Source organism: Physella acuta, unplaced genomic scaffold, assembly GCF_028476545.2.
Source record: "Physella acuta isolate Inbredline_101_S28 unplaced genomic scaffold, ASM2847654v3 ptg000234l, whole genome shotgun sequence".
In the NCBI taxonomy this organism is placed as follows: Eukaryota; Metazoa; Mollusca; class Gastropoda; family Physidae; genus Physella; species Physella acuta.
The window spans coordinates 5,657-27,752 of record NW_026731753.1 but is presented as its reverse complement, the minus strand read 5'-3'; the positions used below and the strand labels follow the sequence as shown (position 1 = coordinate 27,752).

The 22,096-nt window shown below is 30.3% G+C and overlaps 3 protein-coding genes across 4 annotated transcripts; 1 reads left to right on the top strand and 2 right to left on the bottom strand.

The window, feature by feature from the left end:
• Positions 1-114: 114 nt before the first annotated feature.
• On the bottom strand, positions 115-4,838 carry LOC131938113 (putative ATP-dependent RNA helicase DDX28). The gene is made up of 3 exons (XM_059296013.1): positions 4,642-4,838; positions 1,944-2,053; positions 115-1,794 (listed from the first exon to the last, which is right to left on the bottom strand). Exon 3 carries the CDS (start codon positions 1,771-1,773, stop codon positions 139-141), a length of 1,635 nt encoding a protein of 544 aa, XP_059151996.1. The 5' UTR covers positions 1,774-1,794; positions 1,944-2,053; positions 4,642-4,838; the 3' UTR covers positions 115-138.
• On the top strand, positions 4,839-16,020 carry LOC131938115 (CDK2-associated and cullin domain-containing protein 1). Of its 2 annotated transcripts, none has more exons than XM_059296018.1 (9): positions 4,839-5,104; positions 8,625-8,751; positions 8,968-9,076; positions 9,860-9,955; positions 10,133-10,235; positions 10,363-10,452; positions 10,600-10,738; positions 10,991-11,064; positions 12,106-16,020. In XM_059296018.1, the coding sequence occupies exons 1-8, from the start codon at positions 5,014-5,016 to the stop codon at positions 11,040-11,042; spliced, it is 807 nt and encodes a 268-aa protein (XP_059152001.1). In that variant the 5' UTR covers positions 4,839-5,013; the 3' UTR covers positions 11,043-11,064; positions 12,106-16,020. The 2 variants fall into 2 exon arrangements, with proteins under 2 accessions (XP_059152001.1, XP_059152000.1); XM_059296017.1 differs by having other exon boundaries at positions 4,839-5,245.
• Positions 16,021-17,286: 1,266 nt separating this feature from the next.
• LOC131938111 (protein DPCD) lies at positions 17,287-21,443 on the bottom strand. The gene is made up of 6 exons (XM_059296011.1): positions 21,365-21,443; positions 19,231-19,311; positions 18,829-18,947; positions 18,321-18,454; positions 17,784-17,886; positions 17,287-17,548 (listed from the first exon to the last, which is right to left on the bottom strand). Exons 1-6 carry the CDS (start codon positions 21,423-21,425, stop codon positions 17,444-17,446), a joined length of 603 nt encoding a protein of 200 aa, XP_059151994.1. The 5' UTR covers positions 21,426-21,443; the 3' UTR covers positions 17,287-17,443.
• Positions 21,444-22,096: the final 653 nt, after the last annotated feature.

Below are 22,096 nucleotides of genomic sequence, written 5' to 3'. Positions count from 1 at the left end.
TATAACTGTTAATAATTTAAACTGTATTCATTGTATAAGGCAACATTAATTATATTAAAATTAATTAAATTAAAAACAGCACTGAACGTAAAAATATTTTTTTAAATAAGTAAGAAAATGCATATATTGTTTAAAATTTTAATTAAACAATTTCTTATCTTCTACAAAAACAGCATCAAACTGATCATTTTCAGATAAAGATTCTTTATCTAGTTTTTCTTTTATATTTGCATTCACGCCTGCTAACTTGCCCTTTTTTCTGGCAGCTGTTTCAATTTTCCAAACCAGCTCCACATCCCATTTCTCAGTGACAAAGGATGTGACATGTCCAGTTTGTTTCACTCCTACCCGACCAACCCTTCCCACACGATGGATGTAGTCAGAAATAAAGGTCGGGAAGTTGTAGTTGATAACATGCTGAACATTGGTTGTGTCCAGTCCCCTGGATGCTATGTCTGTTGCAACAAGGACATCGCAAAAACCAGATTTAAACTTTTGAAAAACTCCTTTTCTCTGGTCATTGTTTAAATCACTGTTTAACCGTAAACAAGTTATGCCATTGTCACTTAAAAGTTTATACAAATAAAAACTGGTTTTGTTATCGTTGGCAAACACCAAGGTGGGTTCATTTAGTTCAAGGCTTTGTTTTACCAGTTCTACCAACTTTTCAGGTTTTTTTTGTGAATTAATTCGCAAAAACTTTTGCATAACATGAGGTTGAAGATGATGCAGACCTTGAGTTGTTATTTTTGCCATATTATCAACAGGAAGGAATTCCAGGGCTTTATTCACGCTTACAGGCATTGTGGCACTCGTAAGAATGATTTGGGTGCCTTGTAAAAGTTGGACATCATCTTGTATTTCATTGCCTGGTTGGACTTTAAGCATTTGAAATATGGTGTGCAGGTCAGAGATAAATGAATCATCTAACAAGGTGTCAGATTCATCAATAACAAAATGTCTTAAATTGTATCCGTTGACACGCTTAGTTCTTAAATGTTTAATTAGTGCCCCAGGTGTTGTAATGAGCATGTCAAAAGGCATAGACACATCTCTCTTCAACAATCTATCTCCCCCTACACAGCTGTAAGGAAAAAAGTTGGAATATGGAGTGAGAGATTCTGCAACAGACATCACCTGTTCAGTGAGTTCACGATTTGGAGTCAGTACTACAGAGGTTGGAGAATTAGAATTAGCTTTCATATTCATAGAATTTCTGTGCTTAAGAATCCATTCAACTGTTGGTAGAAGGTATGCCAGTGTCTTTCCAGAGCCTGTTTCTGCAGTACATAATGCACTGTTGCCTGTTAGCAGTGTGGGTATGGCCATTTTCTGAATAGAAGTAGGTTTTACAATGCCCATTTCCTGAAGCCCTGCACACAATTTTTCATTTATTCCAAGCTCGGAGAAGGAGATATCAGTTCCTATATCAAGGGAAGGATTATCAGAAAAGGGTACTATGCTAAAACTGTCTCCAACTCTTTTTTTATTTTTCCACCCAAAACTTACCAATTTCTGAACATCATATTCAGAAAAAGAATCTCCTTTATGATAATTATAATTCCTACGCTTACAAGAAATCACCATTGGTCCTCTGTTGCGAGACTGCTTCTTGGACAAAAGTTGTTGTTTAAACTGTTTCTCTTGATATTTCTGGTATTCTTTTTGCAATTTTTGGGGACATGTGATGCGTGGCAGATCTTCATTCATTATTGATTTGATTGAGCTTGACCAACGTACAGATATTAAATATCCATTCTTGCAGTGAAACATGGTAGCACCAAAAGTAGAAATCTGAAACTCAAAAATAAGTTATTTGTAATAAAACTAGGTTTAAATTTATATAATTTGCAGTAATTTTTTTCTATTTCATAGGCTAATCAAGAAGTAGGCTCATGCATCATTGACAACTATTAATTAATAAAGAATAAACAAAAACTTACAACACAACTTGCTCTGCCTTTAATAATTAAATTGCTTAATGACTGTTACTTCAGTGTGCTTGTGCTTGTGAAAAACTGCACTATTGCCAATGTAAACTTCTGCAGATATCCTGTATTGAATTAAAAAGTATTAAAATATTTTAAACAGACTAAATATTAAACATGTTATTACTCAAATTACTGATTTTATTAAGACTTTTCTCAGTAACTCAGTGAAGTGATTCCAGAACTAAATTACTAATCTAGATTCTAGATCTGTCTTACTTAACTCTTAATTTCTTAAACTTTACAGTTTAATTTAATGACTCCAGACTTTGCTGTGACTTAAAACTTAACTTTACACTACTCTTAGTTCAGTGTCAGTGTTACATACAACTCTTATTCTTAGACCTTGTCCTTAGTCAACTATAGTAAAGAAGTAGATCTAGTAAGTTAGTAACGTTACAGGTAACACAGTAGGCATTCCGACTTCCGCTGTTTCGATTCGGTATTCAACATCCGGACTTTTTGATGCAGACTTTATAAAAACTCGCCCTTTTCCGAAGAATGCCGAATCTCACTGTTGGAATCGAGTTTTTAGAAATATTCGATATAGATATTCTAGTGTAGTCGTATTATATGTTTCAATTAGAAAATTACCGCCATTATGACAATCTTAAAGCCGAAATCGATCGCACGATTCTAATGAGTTTATCTCGCGAACATGTCCCGTACGGTGCTGTCACATTTTAAATAAGTTTACGTATTAAACACATTATAAGTGTCTTGCCATTAGTTGTAAGTGTCCATTAAATAAACAAATATTATTATAATAACGGTTTTATGGCACTTACTACTTCTGTTTACGAGTTATCATACATGTCAAATCCCCGAGCTAGCGCTTCGGCCTTGACAACGCCATGGCGTCCGTTTAGCACCGCATTACCTATTATCGATAAAATACGCGCACTAATGCCAATGACGTAGTTTTCGAAGTTGGAAAGAATTTAAATTGTGGCTGGCACTGTTAAAACTAGATAAAATACATTGATCAAGTTATCTATTAAAAACGACAGGCAAGAAGCTTAGGCTTACATTAACTAGTGTCAAGCATTTCACACATAGTATGAAGTACTTAGTACTTAGATTTAAGGCTTATACTTAATTAAGTTAATACTAAATTATACTTTATACTAGAACTAGGCTATATTTATAAATAATAAATAAGTTATAGGCCTATTTCTTAGTATAACTAATGCTATATGTAATATGTATCGATTGATAAAGTAAGTCTGGGCCTATTATTGGTTATGATAAGTAAAGAAGCTGGGTGATAAACTTGATTAATTATTTGTGATAATTATGCCTATGACATTAGTAAATAGTAGATCTAAATAATAAACAAAAGGCGCAGCAATTGACATGTGGGGGGGGGGGGGGGGGAGGGGATACTATTAATTAATAAGGCAGTGAATTTAGAATGACATGAAAAAGGCATGATAATTATTATTCATAATAATTTAGGATACAATTTTTACATTTAATAATAAGTAACAAAAAACAAATACAACAAACATTACGTATTTAAATCACAGCATATTGCCAATATATTCATATAAGCAGATAGACAGGGAAGCTGTAACTTCTGATGTGGTACAACTTACTTAACATTTAATAAACTTTTACAAGAATTTAAGGTTTTTCTATTGATTAGTTGTACCAAAATAATAATATCAATAGGGCCTGATAAAGACCCTAGTATATTAAAGTAGTTTCCCTTTTGGACCTGTCAATCCATCATCCATAGAGCAGCTGAAGTAGAGTTTATCTGTTTCTTGACCACTGAACATAAGGTGATGGTGTGGTTAGCTCTCTGCCAAGCTATCTTTACTTTCCCTTGTGTCAGGTACTCATCTGAGCTAGGTGGATGCTGCGCGCTGCACAGACAGACTTGTCTGATATCTGAGCTTAAGACTTGCATGTTAGTAGTTGAGTGCTTTACCACACCATCCCTAGTTTTATTTTTCAGCATTCTTCTTATTACATGCTTCAGTATCAATCACCAAATTTATCCTATCTGTTATAGTAGCATTCTGGACATACGTCTGTTGCAGTCACTATAATTACTATAAAAGGGTGCAACACCCTTTCATAGGACTTTTTAATTATATGCGGTCATACTTAATCTAATTTTTTTTCTATATTTCTATTACCCCCACCCTCTAGCAAAGTTTCAATTTTAATATTTAAAAAAAAAAACATAGACTTTCAGTCTGCATATTGACCTATATAGAACAGCACCCCTCACTTTAATTTGACCTGATTAGTTCTAATTATCCTTCATCAAATTTTGATTTTACTTTCATATTTCTATTGCCCACACTCTCTAGCACTAATATGAAAAGTTTTATAATTTTATCTCAAATAGCAGCAGTGGTATGCAAGCCTAAAGCCAATCACACAATTAAATCCGATGTTACAGTGATATATAACAAGTTTAATACATAACTTTAAAAATTCATATAAAAAAAACTATTAGGCCTAGAATGATAAATTTGCTATTTTTATCAATGGGGTATATTATAGGATTAATCTGTGTACATTTTATCATTCTATGATAATTAGGAAAAATATCCCAACATTCCTAGTAACACAGCAAGGACAGTAACTTCAGTAAAAAAAAAAAGTACAAGTTGTAACAACTTCAAGTAACACTTACGTTACGTAACATGCGAGCTTAGACTATTAAAGTTAAGACCAAGTCTTTTAGCTTCTAGATTCTAAGTGAAATTCATAGATCTAGTAGTAGCAGGCTATTCTAATTCTGTTGCATTTTGTTTTTGTGAGTGGTTTTGTGTTTGAGGCACATTTGTGACATTAGCAATCAAAGTTACCGTTCTTGTCGCAACCGGAAACCAGTCTATTACATTAACAGTACGTTCCCTTTAGTAAGAAGTTGACAATTTGACGAAGTCGAACTGTTGGCAATTTATTTTTTACTGTTCAAATTTTTTATGATTTAGGATCTACAAAAATGCTTTATCAACAACTGTAATACGTCAATAAAAGCAAAGGATAAATTTATATAAAGATGGACGAGCCTATGGAATCTTCTTTCGATCCTGGAATAGATGGAACCCAGAACCAAGGGCCGCAACAGTTGACAACAAATAACACTGAATGTATGACATTATCTAGTGCTACTAATATTTCTGTTACAAGATCAGATTGTTCCAGTATACATGGTCATCCTGCGGCTGATTATGATGATGCTAATGTGAACAAACCTCATTTTACACCATTACTACGCCCAGGGAGCATGGGTATATTTTAATTTGAAATTAATTGTAGCAAACTAGAAATGTACAACCACTGACTGACCAAGTATTACTAAAATTACTTACTTGATCTAATTTGTTCAACTAAGAATTAGTACTACTAACACAACTAAAAATTTAGATTACTAACTTAAGTACTTAAGTAGACACTCTAGACCACTAAATTACTAATAACTATCCTAATAGGCCTACTAGAAATTTTGTTTAGGCCTAAAGATTAAAAATTAATAGTATTGTATACTGTATAGTAGGCCGTTCGGTTCAACGCTTCCGGGTTTGTCATTTTTGTGGCATCTCACGGCTCATGCGCTTACTCAAAATGGCGACCAGTTTCGCTTTCACTAAACGGTAGAGGGATAAAACTAATAATAACGAGGCCATCGTTAATTTTAGACATCGGAACTATCCGTTTCTATTTCAGTCTGTTATTTAAGAATTCCCAGATGTACTTTTGACCTAATTTCTTTATTTGTATTTAACGAGGCCGTCGAGAGAAAGTCACGCTTACTTAGCTTGCGTTTCAAGTCGAATAAACTAAAGCAGGTGCGTTATCCAATAACTTTTTTATTAGACCCAATTTTTATAACATCTTTACTATCAAATAAAAATAGAATTGTTTAATATAATTAGGCTGACAACAATGTTTTTCATGCTGTAAGTAATAATGCCATTTTATTATATTCTTGTTTGGTGAAAACGAGGCGCGGGAAAATGTGTGCCGCGTAAGAATCCAATCATTTGGCTAGATTTATGACTGTTTTTTATGTCACACCTAAAAATAGAATGTTTACGCTTTCTTCGTTGATGATTGTTTTTATTATTTTTTAAATTGAAAGTATGAATTATTAGTTAGATTGCAGATTTTGTAACTTGGTATACTTACCCTTTATCAATTTTAAAAACATAGCATGCTGATTGTGAACAAATATAGTCATAAAACACAGAAATATAAAGTTATAATTGCGATGTGCCACACCCGGGCCACACCCCCTCAAGAAAGCATGTGTTTATTAAGCTGTTTATCTTACTTTACAACTGTAATTAAAATTAATTTTCAAATTTTTATCACTTATTGGGTAAGATTAAGCACATGTTTACCAAAAATAAAAAAAATAAAAAAGCAAATTCTGTTTTAATGAAGGTCACGGGTGAAGTTTTTTTTTTCCTTCTGTCACGTTCAGTGGAGGGTGCCACAGGCTGACCTGACTTTGGAATTTTTTTCAGTAATAATGACTTTGCACAGAAAGTTAAAATATGCTAAATTAGCTTAGTTTACTAGTGTTCTAGCTATTATTGATACATTTTTAATAAAAAAATCATTCTGTAATTCTCATCAAAAAGCCTACTGTATAGTCTATAGGCCCTAAAGTGGCCTAAAGGTTAGCCTAGTCTTAAATATTATAGTTAGGCTATTTTAACACATTTTGTTCAGTTGATGTAGATCAATATGTTTTAAATTTAAAGTCATTGTTTCATAACATTTAAAATTAAAAAGGCAGCCTTTTCTATTGTTAATTAGCCTATATTTTAATAACTTATCATAGGCCTATCCCTATTATAGACTTATAGTTTTGTTTTTCTATGCTTAGTATGAATTCAAATTATTTCAGCATAGAGCTAGATTCTAGATCTAAAAAATCCAAAGTCTAACAACATTTTAAAGTCAGTATGTATGTCTGCAAGCTTATATGTTTACATGCTCAGCTCTTCATTTATCAACAATCTCTGGTACCAAATTTTATTACTAAGATTAAGTTTATTACTAAGACACGGTAGTGATACATTGGTGGTTAATATAGGTCAACATGCCATCGCTGAAACTGTGTCTTAGTAACCAAAATTGTAAAACATAAACATTTATAATTTTCACAGAAATTAGCTTAGATCAAACTAGTGACTATATGCTATAGGCTATATAGTTTGTCATTTTATAATGTTTATGTCATAATAAAGAAAAATGATTCTATAGACACATAGTGTGGATCCACCATGTTTAGTTTAAAATTTTAGGATTTTACAGTTGGCTCATACTTATTCTAGATTACACAAACTAACAGTGTGCTGATGTTACAAGTGAGTAGTCCTGATGTGGATACAGTATTAAAGATTATAAACCATAATGGAGTCATCCTCTAAACTATCTCATTCTAGAATTGAAATCTTTTGACCAGGTTTATTCTTTTAAAAATTGGACCATTATATTGTTTCTCAAATGCATTTGTAGTCATTTTTACAAGCTTTTATTTAGTTCGCAATGTCTGTTTATTAATATTTGTTTTTTGTTATAAACAATTTGAAACTAAGGGGAGGTAACAAGATAAAGAGCTTGCTGTCAGCTATAAAATATGGTCCCTGATGGCTGCTTTCACTGGGCAGATAATCCTCTTTCAGATTCAGCGAGCTACTGAGTGTTTTAAAGCAAATATTTCTAGTTGTCTTCTTCATAACTTGGGAGTCACTAAAAACTTAAAAATAAAACAAATATCAAAAACCTTTATATCAAGTAATATAGTAATAGCAACAAGCTTTTAAATGAAATGAAAATAAAACTAATTTGCTGCCTTTCATAAAAGCTATGTTCGTTCGTGAGAACTTTTTCATATTTTAGCAAAAAAGATTTTATGAAAGAAAGTAAATCTAAATATATAATTCTCTTCATGAGGACCATAGAAAACACCACGCAGCTTAGCCACCACCCTCATCACCACCTGTCAGGTGAGCTGTGGTTCACCCCAAATGTTTACAATCGTAGAGCCGGGTCGGCTATTAGGGGAAGATAATTTAAATTTAAAAAGGGGAGGTAATAACAATTTCTGCCATAACTATTCATTGTCTTCTGTAAACTGTTGTCACAGACAGCTGCTTTCACTGAGTTTGCGGGAGGGTGAGGATAATCGTCTTTACCAGCTGTTGATAGTGTTGTAAAGCAAAATATTTTCAATCACAGCATTGGTAGTGAATTATAAATTACTGAAAAGTAGAAAATAAAACTAAACAGCTGAGTATGCTTACGGCGCGGGTCAGCTCTTATTCCAGTGCATTTTAAAGCTTGTTGCAATAAAGGTTTTTTCTCATATTGGTCTAATTAAATTTGTTAGTAAACTGAAAGACTCATTTTATCATAAAACTTAGTTATTTTTTTTAAATAAAAAAGTAAAGTATCTTTTTTTATCTAACTCTTACTGTCATTGGTGATTTTATGAAGTAGAGCTCATTATTTTCTGTGATCTCAGCATTTAGCAGAGTCACACTTACTTTTACAAAATCTAGTCAGGCACACCTCAGTAGTGGGTGGACTTCAGCCATATCCTAGCAATGCAAACCATGCTGAACTTTGATTTCTCACTTAATCCATTTCATTTAGTCATGATGACACTCACTGAAGAAGATTATGAGATGCAATACTGGCCAAAGCTTAAAACAGCCATAGATCAGCTGTTAAATATAATACCTGGTGCCTACATACCCATTTCATATGAACAAATGTATAGGTACGTTGCTTTTTTTTAATTCTTTAAAAACTTTACTAAATTATTATTCAGTTGCTACTAATATAATTCTTTGATGGGTTCTTTCTTATAAACTTCACAATATTTGGTAGGTTGTTTGAAATTGTTTAACAATGATTATTTTCTTGTAAACTGCAGTTAGGCAATGTAATCTTTTTGTTCAAGATTCAATAGCGAGTTGTTTTTTTTCCTCTTAAGCTGTGTTTATAAATGTGTATGCAAGCAGTTTTCTGAAAGACTATACAACGATCTGCTAACTCATCTGTCACTTCACATGGAAAAACTGAATAAAGAATTGAAAAGTCATGTGAGTTGAAGGTTTACCTGTACAAGCATTACATTTGTTCCTGCCTAATTAAAGTTGAACATAAACATAATGAATGAATGCTAATCATAATTACATAGTTAACTTAAGGTAAAGTAAAATTTACTTTAAAAGATGTATTTGTGGTTTAGTTTACATTATTCAGGCTATTATTTTATTCTTCAAAGCATTTAAAAATATTACCAGCAATTTAAAAAAAATTATAGTTCTCTTACCTAATATATTACTAAAAACTGTTGTTGTTGTTTTTACTTTATTCCCATTTTTAAAAATAACAGGGAGCACAGGTTTTCAAGTTTACAAACATTTGATTCCAGTGGTACCTGAGTTTTAAAATTACTGAGAGAACACTGTTCTCATTTAGAATAATTTTAACAATTTGTGTCATTTTAATGGATTGTTTAAAAATAATTAATTGATGATGATAAATTGTTTGTGTATTTAATTTACTTTTTTTTTTACATTTTAGTTAACTATTTTAGAAGTGTGAAGATATGGGAAAATTCTTGTTTTTTATTTGTTTGTTTTTTAAATACATCTTAACTTTTATACACTTTGTTGAAATAGTCTTTTTTTTTATTTCAAGAAATGATTTAAAATAGCTTTTTGTTTGTTTTCAAAGTGAAATTTAAAAGTTCAAACTGAAACTCCATACTTATTTTTATCCTAACAGATTTATTTTTAAATATTACTTTAGATACAAATTGTATGTTATTTGATTATTCAATAGTTTTTAAAAAATACATAATTTTTTTTGTTTTTCAGGAGGGTCAAACCATTCCTTATATAGAATCATTTTCATTTTTAATGCACCAGTATCTCCAAGCTCTTTCAGGAATTGTTCCCATTTTCAACTACATGGTATGCCAATCTATTAATGTTAATTTTGAAGCATTGTTTGTTTTTTAATTGTTTGGAGTTTGAAACTACAAAAAAAATATTTTAATTAGTTGTCTGTTATATTTGGGATACCAAAATATGTGTGCTTTGATTTTGTTTTTTATAATTCATGTGGTTTTTAATTCTTTTATTCAATAGAATCGTTTCTATGTAGAGAACAAATTGAAAACTGATTTAAATGAAGAGTTACGCAAACTTTTTTGCACAAAAGTGGTTGATATTCATATTACTAACTTGATTAGTAAGTAAAACCACTTTAATAGTTTCTTATTTAATTACTGTTCATATGCATAATATATATATACATTTTAATGCTTTTTCCTGCACAGCTGTTTAAGTATTTTAAAGCATTATCATTTTATTTAAAGAATTGTTGGATGAAGCTAGCTCTGTACCATTTGCAATTTCTCCACCGACAATGGCAAGTGTAATGAAGAACCTGTATGCTTTAAATGAAGGTATGAACTATATTTATAATGTAAGACTTTCAATGCCAATGTATGTTTTAGTAAAAAAAATTGTGTACAATATAAAAATACAATTTGATAAGATTTTTTTATATGAAATAGGCTGAAATTGTTTAATGTATCTCTTTTTATCAACAGAATATTCCAAACTAAACCCAAATCTGTTTTCGAGGTACCTTCCTAACATTCTTCCTCCCACTGACCCAGCCTTGCTGGAGCAATATGCTCAAGAAGCGCGTCGAGTTCAGGAACACATAAACAGTATGGAGTTTAAAAGGTAGAGTGGGATGTCTGACATGATCACATTTCTGTAAAATCTCCTGTTTCACATCTGAAAATCTGATTATTTTTTTTATTATAAAAACTAATTTTATATTTGTTTAAAATTAATGTAAAATACAATTGGTAAATGAACGAATAACAGACTTTTTTCACATATGATACTAGTTATTTTTGTTTTTTGCTATTATGAATTGTTGTTTCAATATCTCAACTGCCTCTAAAATACTCAGCCTGAATTTCTTTTCAGTCATAATACAAATAAGAAGCGTGTGTATGAGGATGATATTTCTGTGAATTGACTTTCATTGAATCAGGGAACATGTATGTATACAAGTTTCATGTATAATAGTACCTGCAGTTTTTACCGTTAAGAATGCTATAAAAATACTTTGGTATTTATATAAGTCTGCTCCATAAACAGTATTATATTAAAACAAGTCTGAAGGGAAGTATATATAGAATACCACCCACCTCTCACCACCTTTAGCCTGCCTGAATATCTGTCTGCCTCCCCGCTATTAATGCCATCACTTTTGGTTCCCATGCCCACCCCTACATCCAATCCTTACATAGCCCCCCCCCCCCCCCCCCCCCCCCCCCGCACCAACCTTCATACATTATCTACAACTTGCCTTCTGATAACACAAGAATTAAATTGTATTATATACCTACATAGTGAGCAGAACCTTGTTCAGCTTGAGCCTCCTGTCTACACAGTTCCCACTGTAGGACATTGGTGTCATTGTTTACATTCTACTTTCATTTTAAAAATAATGAGTTTATGTCTATTTTGGCTTATTTGTAATAATATTTGGCTTTTTTTTAAAGTTGATCTTATGATTGTGCAAAAGCGAATAATAGTCATAATTAACTTTTTATGTCCCAGAGTATTTACAGTGGAATGCTATATTAGCGAATAAGCCAAACCAAGCTGCTATGTCAAAACTTGGTCTTTAAAAGAAAAAATGAATTACTGTATTAAACAAGAGAAAAGTATATACCTCATTCATGATGTTTACACTTAATTATGATTATTAATATTAAAAAATGCATTTAATTCTGAATTGAAACTATTACAATTATTAAGTTATCATTGCCCTACTTTTTATTGCATAATAATTATATTTTTATTTAGGATATTTTTAGAAAACTTACTCAAAAATGTACCTAATATTAATCCAGTACAATCAATCTAGCTTTGCTTTTCTAATAAAGGAAGTATACTACCAGGGGTTAGAGCAGCTTAAAATGGGAAAATTATTTTTTTGCTTAGTTTAAAACATAACCAAAAGGTTGGTAAGTTCAATTAATGCAATGGGATTCTTTATTTTTTACTAACAAATTTCTTGTGTTCTTATATAGGCATTTCTGTGATATAGAGTGTCAGACAAGATTTACCAGAATACATCCCTATTCTACAGTGAAAAAGAGACTTAGCTGAAGTGAGGAGATAAATATTTGGGTGAGCTAGTGAAATGTTGGTGTTTCTGAAAATGTCAAGTTGTGCCATGTATAGTGAGGTTAAGTGATGAAGTTAATTTTTCCCTCTTTAAAAAAAATGAATGAACCATTTAAATTTTTCATTATTTAGTATATTTTCAATGTCAAGTCTTTATGTCCCAAAAGAATAAATGCTATGTGTTATGTGTCTTGTACAAAATATGTGCTGAATTCATTTTTTGGCAGATTTTTAACATAATGTGCGTTACATTCTGTTGACCATTGACAGTTTTAATAACTTAAAAAACAAAAAATACTGTAGTATTTTTTATATTAAGAGTGGTTAAAAATTGCGAGTACTGTTTGATTTTTGCATGTGGATAAATCAGTATTGAAAAGTCTATTCTGACGACTTTGTGTGTTATGCATTCTTACACATATATTTATTAAAACAAATTTAGTCAGCCTAAATATCCTGCTTTTTGTGAAATCTCTACTATTATATTATTATTATACATAGTGAGATGATTGATTTTAAAGATATCTGTCTCTATCATGAATAAATATATCACTTATCATTTACTTCTCCAAGACTAAAATCTGAATTTAAATAAATTCTAGCACTATTACAAAGAAAATACCTGAACCAAAATAATGACAAATAACTGTCATAAAATGTTAAAGTAATACAAAATGTTATCTATGTTTAATTTATTTATTTGTCCAAACATGAAAAGTTTAGTTGATTTTTTTTTAAATTTATATTTGTTATTATATTTTTCATTTAGAAATTAAATTTTAAATTTTTTCTCCTCATTATTGACTCTGACTTAAATTGCTGTCAGGTTGAATTTGTGATTTCCACCTATCAGTGTCTTGTGTATATACAATTTGATAAATGCTCATAGCAAGCATTCTTTTCCATATCATTGTATGTATTTCTTCTCTATTCAATCAACAGTTTGTGAAGAAGCTTTGTTTTTTTTTAATTAGGAGTTTGTTAGAATTTATTTTGATAACCGTAAATAAATTATGATTCTTCTCAAACTGCGTTTTGTTTTATTTTTAAACATGAGTAGATGTATTTACAAAAATAATGTGAAGATGTAAGAAAGAAATCTAGGTGGTTTTATTTTTTGGATTTTTTTATTACACAAGATTTCCTTTGATATATTAAACTATTTAAGAACTACCCTTAAATATTTAGGCAAAAAATATTTAAGTTATTAGTTTAAAATTGTTTATGTTGGGCAATAAAAATAGAAAATGTTTTTTTTTTTTTTTTTAAATTTAAGAGAAGCCATGTTTGGTTAAAAACAAAATTGTTTGACAGATGTTACTTCGGGTTTTTTTTTTTAAGTTAATGGTTTCTGCATCTTAAATGGTTTAATAACAGATGAAGCAAAGCTACACTTAATTATTGAATTTGACGTATGGTTTTATATTTTGCTGGAAGGTAAATTACATATGAACACATTTGTGTCCCGGGCAGTACCCCATGTATTCTAAATTGATTTTCTACTATATTTGTGAAAATGCTAAGCAGAAAACATATCTTTTCAGTTGTATTTAAGACCATAATAAATACTACATTTGCACATTATGTTATATCTATTTGAAAACTGCCATATATATTTTAAAATTTGTTTAATCAGTGTTAGGGACTACTAGTAAAACTAATTAATTTAGTGTGTGATATTTTGTGAATGCTGTGTACATGTAATTGAAACGGTGATGAGTCATCGTAAGTGTAAATCTAATGCATTCTCACTTTAAAATAAGCCTCTAGGAAATAGCCCTTAATAATTGTAGACATTACTTTCTGTTGTTATGGAAACCACAGTTCTGTAATAGTATTACCTAGGTGTTAGTCAACAATTTTTATCTTTAATAGCTGGTAAAAACTTTTGTTATATTGTGTTTTTAAAATGCCATTATGATAATATTCAGTCAAGTCCACCGACAAAAAAAAAATCAGTGCACATCAAATAATTATATTGTAAAGGAAAAAAAAGAGTGATTTGTTTTTGTTATATAGTCATTATTTTTTTTTTTTACAACTTTTTAAAGAATAAAATGTAGTAAAACAGTTACGTTTTAATAGGACTTGTACTACTATAGTTGTCAGCTTGCATTTTTTTAACCACTTTGATTTTTATATAACTGCTGTATGGTTTTTTCATGTTTTTTAACTCATTCTAACTAGAATCTAGTAAGTGACAAATAAAATGCATGTAGCTCTTATTTTCTTCATCCTGGCAATTTTGAAAATTAACAATTTTGACTTTACTTATTTTATTTTCCTGTTTTCAGTTTGTGACTTCATTTTTAGTTAATCAGGCTAACTTAGGATAAAGTAATTTGTAATTTATGCTATTCAACAGATAGACATTTTGGATAGTTCTTATTAAAAAAAAATTAGAAAATTGACAGATGTAACATGTTACCTCAAGCTGTAAATAGATTTTATCATTATAGGGAAACATTATGTATCTTGGAAATAAAAAGAAAACAAAAAGATTTTTTATCAAGGACTGACTTTCATGGACCACAAATACTATCATAAATTGCTGTCTATGCAATAAAGTTGAGTACTATGCTTTAACTTTAATGATTAAAACTATAAAACCTTCAAAGGCGAATTTTTGTGATTGATATATCACTTCTCAGGGAAATTAAACTATTTGTGATTAGAACAGTTGTGTAGTAAATCCTGTTGTGCTTGATATCTATTTTTTTCATAAGCTATACAAACAACTTTTAAATTTCTAATAACCAGAGGCAAAAAAATATGAGAACCTTACTCTTAACATAGATTTTTAATTCATTTTAACTAAATAAAGACAACTTATATAAAATAATTTCAAGTATTATTTTAGTATTTTCTAAAAATTATTGCTTTAAATATAAGCTGTTATGTTCTTTTACACTTATTTATCCTGGCTTTTCAATGCAGCTCATCTTTTTTTTTTATTTCCTGATAAGTTAAATGCTGGTTGTATTAAAGTTTGGGGTGCAATCTTAGGCAGCCAAAACAGTTTAATTTTATTTCCTGAAAAGTAAAAAGCCTATTGATCTAAAATGTTTTAGGAAGCAGAAATTAAAATCGAAATCAGTGATTTGACATTGCAATTAAGAAAGAACTACTGTATCACTACATGTAAATTTGACATGAATCTCTGTTACATTATCTGTGCATGTTGTTACGAACTTTTGAAATGTGCATTTTTTTCTCTAGATAAGATGTATGGATTTTTATAACTATTATTAGGGATACACATAGCTTTGTTTAGTATGCTATTGTTGGTTTTTTCTTTTTGCATTTACGGATCAATCATATTTGTTTTATTGAAATACATTTCACTCTAGCATCTTCTAAAAATGTTATCATATTATCACATTAGATAAATGGATGGATACTTTGGGCAGACTAATTTGGATTACTAGTTGTATTTTTTTTTTGCAAGGTTGAATATTATTAAAAAAAATCAGAACTTAAATAATTGTATTTGGAGGCACCTCTAAACTCAGTAGCACTTTTTAAATGTCATCATTATCCCATTGTTTATCATGTTCATTTTACTTTCTACTTCTCATTGTTTAATAATACTGTTTTCATTGTTTAATAATACCGGTAATGACCTTCTTTGTCTATAAAAATTCATTTACTTTGAATGTCTTTAAATTTTTATTAGACTTTAAATAATTATGGTCAAATTGAAATGCAGGGGTAGTTAAGTTTTTGAAGTGTTGTACTTGGTAGCAACAGCTTCTTACAATGTTATACTACAACCTGCAAGTAGTTGGTTTTAAGAAATAAACTTGTTTAACACAATATTAATATTTTCATGATGTTTTGTGTTTTACATATTGTACTTGGCTTACTTGACTTTGACCTCTTTGCTCCTTATGGAGCATAGGGCCTCCACCATTTCCTTCCATTTCTTCCTATCCTCGGCTATTAATTTTGACATCTCCCAAGACATCCCTGTTGGCTTCAGTTCTTCAAGAAGACTCCGCCTCCAGGTCTGTCTTGGGCGCCCTCTCTTCCGCTTTCCCTGGGGGTTCCACTCAAGCGCTTGGCGTGTAACATTTGTGTGAGCCTTTCGCAGTGTGTGACCCACCCAGCGCCACTTCCTCCTTCTTATTTGCACACCTATAGGCTCCTGCCTAGCTTTCCTCCATAGTTCCAAGTTCGGCACTTTGTCCTGCCATCTCAGTTTCAGTATCTGTCGAAGGCATCTATTCATGCCTTACTAGTGTTGTTATATACCAAATGATAAACTGGTAACAACACTCATAAAAAAAGTTTTACTCTGTTTTCCCCAAAACAAAATTATAAGAATGGCACTGAACCGACATCTAATACAGTTAGGTATATTAACCTAACACTAATAAACCGGGAGTGATCTCCCCTAAACTTTCTCGAATATTCTAATATAACACTACGGGGGATGGCAACTCGGGATATAGACTTCTAGACATGATTTTTAATCCATTTTAAATACTCAAACTTTTTAAAATAGAATATAATCTCGTAGAAAAAAGAATTGCACACCAAGTGAACGCTAAATAAAGATGTGCATAATAGTGCGCAATATTATTAGTACTTTATAAATTTACATGTTTTTTGAGAAATCGGAAATAGCGTAAATTAGTACTTCCGGTCAACGGAAATTACTCAAAATTTGACAGAAGGTAGAGAATTAGATCTTTTACTTACATATCAAATTTCATTTATCTATCTGAAATAGTACTCAAGTTATAGGCTTTTGAAAAATTCAAAAAAAAAAAAAATACCACTTCCGGTTATCGGAAATCGCTCAAAAGTTGATACGGATCTACGATTTTGATAAAATACTTATATATGAAATTTCATCAACCTAGCTGTAACGGTACTCAAGTTATCGTGTTTACACATGGACACACACACACAGACAGACACACAGACATACGGACAAGATTGCAAAATTATGTTTTTCCGTATCAGTGAGGTGTAAAACGTCGAGATTTGTAAAAATCTCGATTTTTTTTTTTTGCACGATTATAAGACTTTATACTTCGTATATACAAGAAAGTAAAAATCACCCAAAAAAACGAACTTTAAATTTATTCAACTATTGTACCATTCACATTTTTACTGATAAAAATAAAATACAAGCTAAACATTCAGATCTCTAACCAATAGGACCAAGAATTCATTTCTCTGAAGATTCAACCAAAATACAATTACAACATTCAGATAAACAGATTGAAGACATCAGCTTGGTGTGCAGTCAACATCCCCATCCTTAGTTGCTTTGAGCTTCTTGAGTTCTTGCTGCAGTTTTTTTTCCATATCCAGAATGGCTGAGGGTTTCTTGTACTACAAAGAAGAAATATTTTTACAATTAAAAAAAAACATGCCAGCTATGAAATAGAAAGAAATTTTACAGAAAAGTATAACAGAAACTTTAATTGAAATATTAATGTTATGTCATTAGCACTCCAATGAACATACACATTTTCTGTTTAATTTGATTAAAGTTATGGTTTGAGTGAAATTTTAATGAAAGATGTGAATTCCATAGCATTTTTCTAGGATCTTCATTAATACTCACAGAAACTAAAAGAGTGTTATTAGCATGGGCAATTTCAATAGGTTCTTGCTGTAGTGGAAGTCCACAACGACTCAAGTCGGGAATCCCAAATTTCTTGTAGTATCTGACATTGATAAAATTGCTATTAAAACACTTGGGCCTAATAGTTCAAACATAAATTTTTAAAATTAAAAACAAATATATTATCTAGACAATCACACATCTAACACAGCAAGTGTGAAGAAAAAATAATATTTACAGAAATCTAAACGAGACTGATTAATCAATAAAAAATAAACTGAAAACAATGTGTTGTTTCTTAGTTTTTCAGTTATTATGTAATCTAAAAGGCAACATGACATTCTTGGTATAAAGATGCCAGAGAGTATACTTAATATTTCCCAGAATAATTTTATTTAACATTGTTAACGATATAACTATTATTTGTCAGCTTCCTAAACTATTTCAAAATTGAAACTGGTGTGAATCAATAGGTGAAAACTACTGAATCCACTGTGCAGGATTACAAAGAGTTAACTTATAAATATAATTAGTTACTTTTTATTAGCAGTAGAGATAATGATCTGGTTTTCTTCAGGTTTGGCTGTCACTTTGTAGTTATCTAAAGGATATGGAAGATTTCTGATTCTCCACATGAAATGAGTTTTTGTGTCTTTGCGAATAAATACTGGCTGTAAGAAAAAGAAAGGAAACTAAAATTACATTACAAGAAAACCAATTGTAACACTGAGTTTACCCTTGCGACATCTATATTCTACCTGTCTAAGGAAAAAAACTCGTAGCAAGTTAATGTTATACTAAAACAATTTTTTTTCGCTGAACATATATAATAACTGGCAGTGAGTCTTTTTTTCTAGACATTGTAAAGTATGCATGTTGTAAGTGTAAACACTAGTATATTAAAATTAAAAAAAGGTTTACAACTACTTAATTAATTATTACTAATTAAAGTGGATCTTTAGTATAATGAACAATGGTTCAGCTGTGAATACAAATTTAACTTCAAAAGGCAAATACTGCTATGTCAACTTATAAGTTTACATACATTGACATTACTTTCTATCAGCCCTTCAGCCTCAAAATTAACAGGAGTTGTCTGCTCCCCAACTTCAATTTCCCATTTGCCCACATTTCCAAGGGTGCTCTTTTTCCTCCATTTTCTCACTAAGGAAAGAAAAAGTATGACAAATGTGATTGCCGATATAATTTCGCGGTTGAATTCAACATTTCCATACAAGTCTTAAACATTTAATCTTAATTTTCTTTTGGTAAGAAAACTATTATCCAAAATTATTTTTTTCTTTCTGCTGCTAAAATTTTTTTTTAATAAACATAACTTAAGTAAGATAAAATTTACCAACTTTTTTTTAACAATGGTGATGCAGTTATCTATCATTAAAAAATAAAATATTCAATAAGCTCATCAAAACATATCAAAGTAACTTACAGACAAGTTCTTCAGAATTGATATCATATTCTTCAGCTAGTTCTAAGCCATCAGAAAATGTAAAATGAATTTTTCTCCTACCTGCAAAAAAAATTATTTGAACTAAACTATTTGAATATTTTATGAACATAAAATTGTTATTGTTTAATTAATTAATAATTAAACAGCAAACACTAAACATTCAATGTGCAAAATAAAATGAAATTTTCAGGATATTTTTTCCAAACACAATCAACTGGCTTCTTAACATAAAAGTTGTTAGTTAATAGTACTTAGCAAAAAATAACCATTTTTATCTTGTCTCTGCTCAAGCTTCAATATCACAAGAAATTTTGAAACTGCTGCAGTTTCCAATAGTTGTCAATTGATTAAACTTAAAATTAACTATTCAGAACAGCAAACATTTGCCAGAAACTGAATTAAACATTAATATGGGTTCTCAACACATTTTTGTTGTTGTAAATACTGACCAATATACTCAATTTGGCCAAGCCCAGTAAATATTTTATAAAGAATAGCTTTTTAAAAAAACAAAATTTCTAAAAGGTGGGTGCAGGGGGGGGGGGGGGGGGGGGGGGGGGGGTAGTGACTTTTTAGGGTATTTGTGATAAATGAAAACACTGCATATCTCACCAAATATTGTTATAATTTGACAGGAATATAAATAAATAAATTTCATCTGCCATTAGGTGAAAGAAAAATTTGTGTCATTTAACTCCCAATTCGTGAAAAGCACTTTTCTGTGGAATTTGTTTTCTTTATGACTAAACAGCTAGCTCAAAACTTGATGGTACCATAATCACATCTCAGAGTAACACATAATATTTATAATAAAATATATTGATTCCCTTTCCTAAAAGTTTCTGCACCAAAGTAATAATGGTAAAATTTATCTTTTTAGATTGATGACATCAATTTTACCATATTTATTCTGTATCATAGATCTATTTTCTATACAAAGCAAATAAAAAATCATTTGGGTTTTTAAAATTGTTATTTAAATAATGCATGATAAGTAATTATATAATTTTATTCATAATAAATATAAATAAAAAATAAATCATGCAAATGCAAAAAAGAAAAGCAATAGTAATCTCACAATATCGTGTCAGATATTATCAGGAAAAGTTTGTTGAGTTTTGTAAACATAAGCTACTGTAAACCATTGTTTATTCGACCATTAGAATAGAAGTAAAGTTATTGTACTCATTAATGTTTTAAGTTTAATTGACATATCGAAACACAAATAAAAACGATGTGCAGAAAGTTACTTTCTCAAGTTTCTGGCCTGTATTTGGACAATGCTTTTGATTTATTATTCAATCATTTATTATATTTGACATAAATATATCACAATTATCTTGTACTAAGCCACATTAATGAGTCACCTTTCTTTCACATTACTAGCCGCGGCCGTTTTTACGTACCTAAACCTAAAATTGGGTAATCTATCGTTTTGGGTACGTAAAATCGCCCGCGGCTATTAATGTACGAAAAAGTTACCTCATTGTCAAGGCTTTATTAGAAGTATATTGTGATATATTTGTGTCAAATATTATAGATAAATGAATAATAAACCTAAGTCAATGGCTAAATATATCAATATATGCCAGAAATTAACTTTAAACAGCAGTGTTTGCGAGCAAGATTTGCTATATAAACACGGCCATTTGTAAAATAGAGTGGCTTCCCCCTGAATCTCGCGCTATATCGGCTATAAGTTTACAAAAAAAAAAAAACTTAAACAAGATGGCTGCTATAGTAAATAAGCATGGTTGCATCTGTTGGAAAAATCACTAGTATTCATTTATTATTGAAAAGTTTTAATTCAAATGTTTGAAAACAGGTACATAAATGAAACAAGGAAACATTTTTGTATTTTTCAAAACACAAATCCTCCTCAAAATGTGAAATAATTATTAAAATTTAAGGAGTCACCTGTTTTTCACATTACTAGTCGCGGGCGATTTTACGTACCCAAACCGACAGATTACCTAAAATTGTACTTAGGCCTAATCTTAATGATTACTTAGTCAATATTTCTGAGTATATGATTAACTTGTGTCGATAGCTGTTTGAACAAGTACTACGCTTATTACATTTCCCTTTAATAATATCTGAATCTGATTTTTACCGTCTTGAATGATACATGTTTTTTGTGCAGCGCGTAATTTCTCAAGCCAAATTGCTGCCATGTTGTTTTTATTAGTTACCGGTCTAAACTACTTGATTTTATAAACGAAAGATCGTAGAGTTTTTTAAAAATTCGTCTGTTTTAATGAAACAATTATAAATTACTAAATGTAAACAAACCATTATTTTTAAGACTACTAATAGTACTATTATTAGTACTTACTATAGGGCCTTATATATATATATATATATATATATATATATATAATTGGTAATCTATCGTTTTGGGTACGTAAAATCGCCCGCGGCTATTTATGTACGAAAACGTTACCTTATTGTCAAGGCTTTAATAGAAGTATATTGTCATACTTGTGTGTCAAATATTATAGATAAATGAATAATAAACCTAAATCAATGGCTAAATATATCGATACAGGCCAGAAATTAACTTTAAACAGCAGTGTCTGAGAGCAAGATTTGCTATATAAACAGCAGCCATTTGTAAAATAGAGTGGCTTCCCCCTGAATCTGGCGCTAAAAGCTTATAAATATAAAACTTAGACAAGATGGCTGCTATAGTAAATGAGCATGGTTGCATCTGTTGGAAACATCGCTAGTCTTCATTTATTACGGAAAAGTTTTAATTCAATTGTTTAAAAACAGGTACATAAATGAATCAAGGAAACATTTTTGAATTTTTTAAAACATAAATCTTCCTCAAAATGTGAAATAA

Excerpts from the sequence above, each read along its gene's own strand:
- LOC131938111 (XM_059296011.1), bottom strand. The coding sequence starts at position 21,425 with ATGGCAGCAATTTGGCTTGAGAAATTACGCGCTGCACAAAAAACATGT. Across the intron at positions 19,312-21,364 it reads AACATGTATCATTCAAGACG|GTAGGAGAAAAATTCATTTT; the intron begins GTAAAAATCAGA and ends TTTTTTTTGCAG. Across the intron at positions 17,549-17,783 it reads ATAACACTCTTTTAGTTTCT|TACAAGAAACCCTCAGCCAT; the intron begins GTGAGTATTAAT and ends TCTTCTTTGTAG.
- LOC131938115 (XM_059296017.1), top strand. The coding sequence starts at position 5,014 with ATGGACGAGCCTATGGAATCTTCTTTCGATCCTGGAATAGATGGAACC. Across the intron at positions 8,752-8,967 it reads TCATATGAACAAATGTATAG|CTGTGTTTATAAATGTGTAT; the intron begins GTACGTTGCTTT and ends TTTCCTCTTAAG. Across the intron at positions 9,077-9,859 it reads ATAAAGAATTGAAAAGTCAT|GAGGGTCAAACCATTCCTTA; the intron begins GTGAGTTGAAGG and ends TTTGTTTTTCAG.
- LOC131938113 (XM_059296013.1), bottom strand. The coding sequence starts at position 1,773 with ATGTTTCACTGCAAGAATGGATATTTAATATCTGTACGTTGGTCAAGC.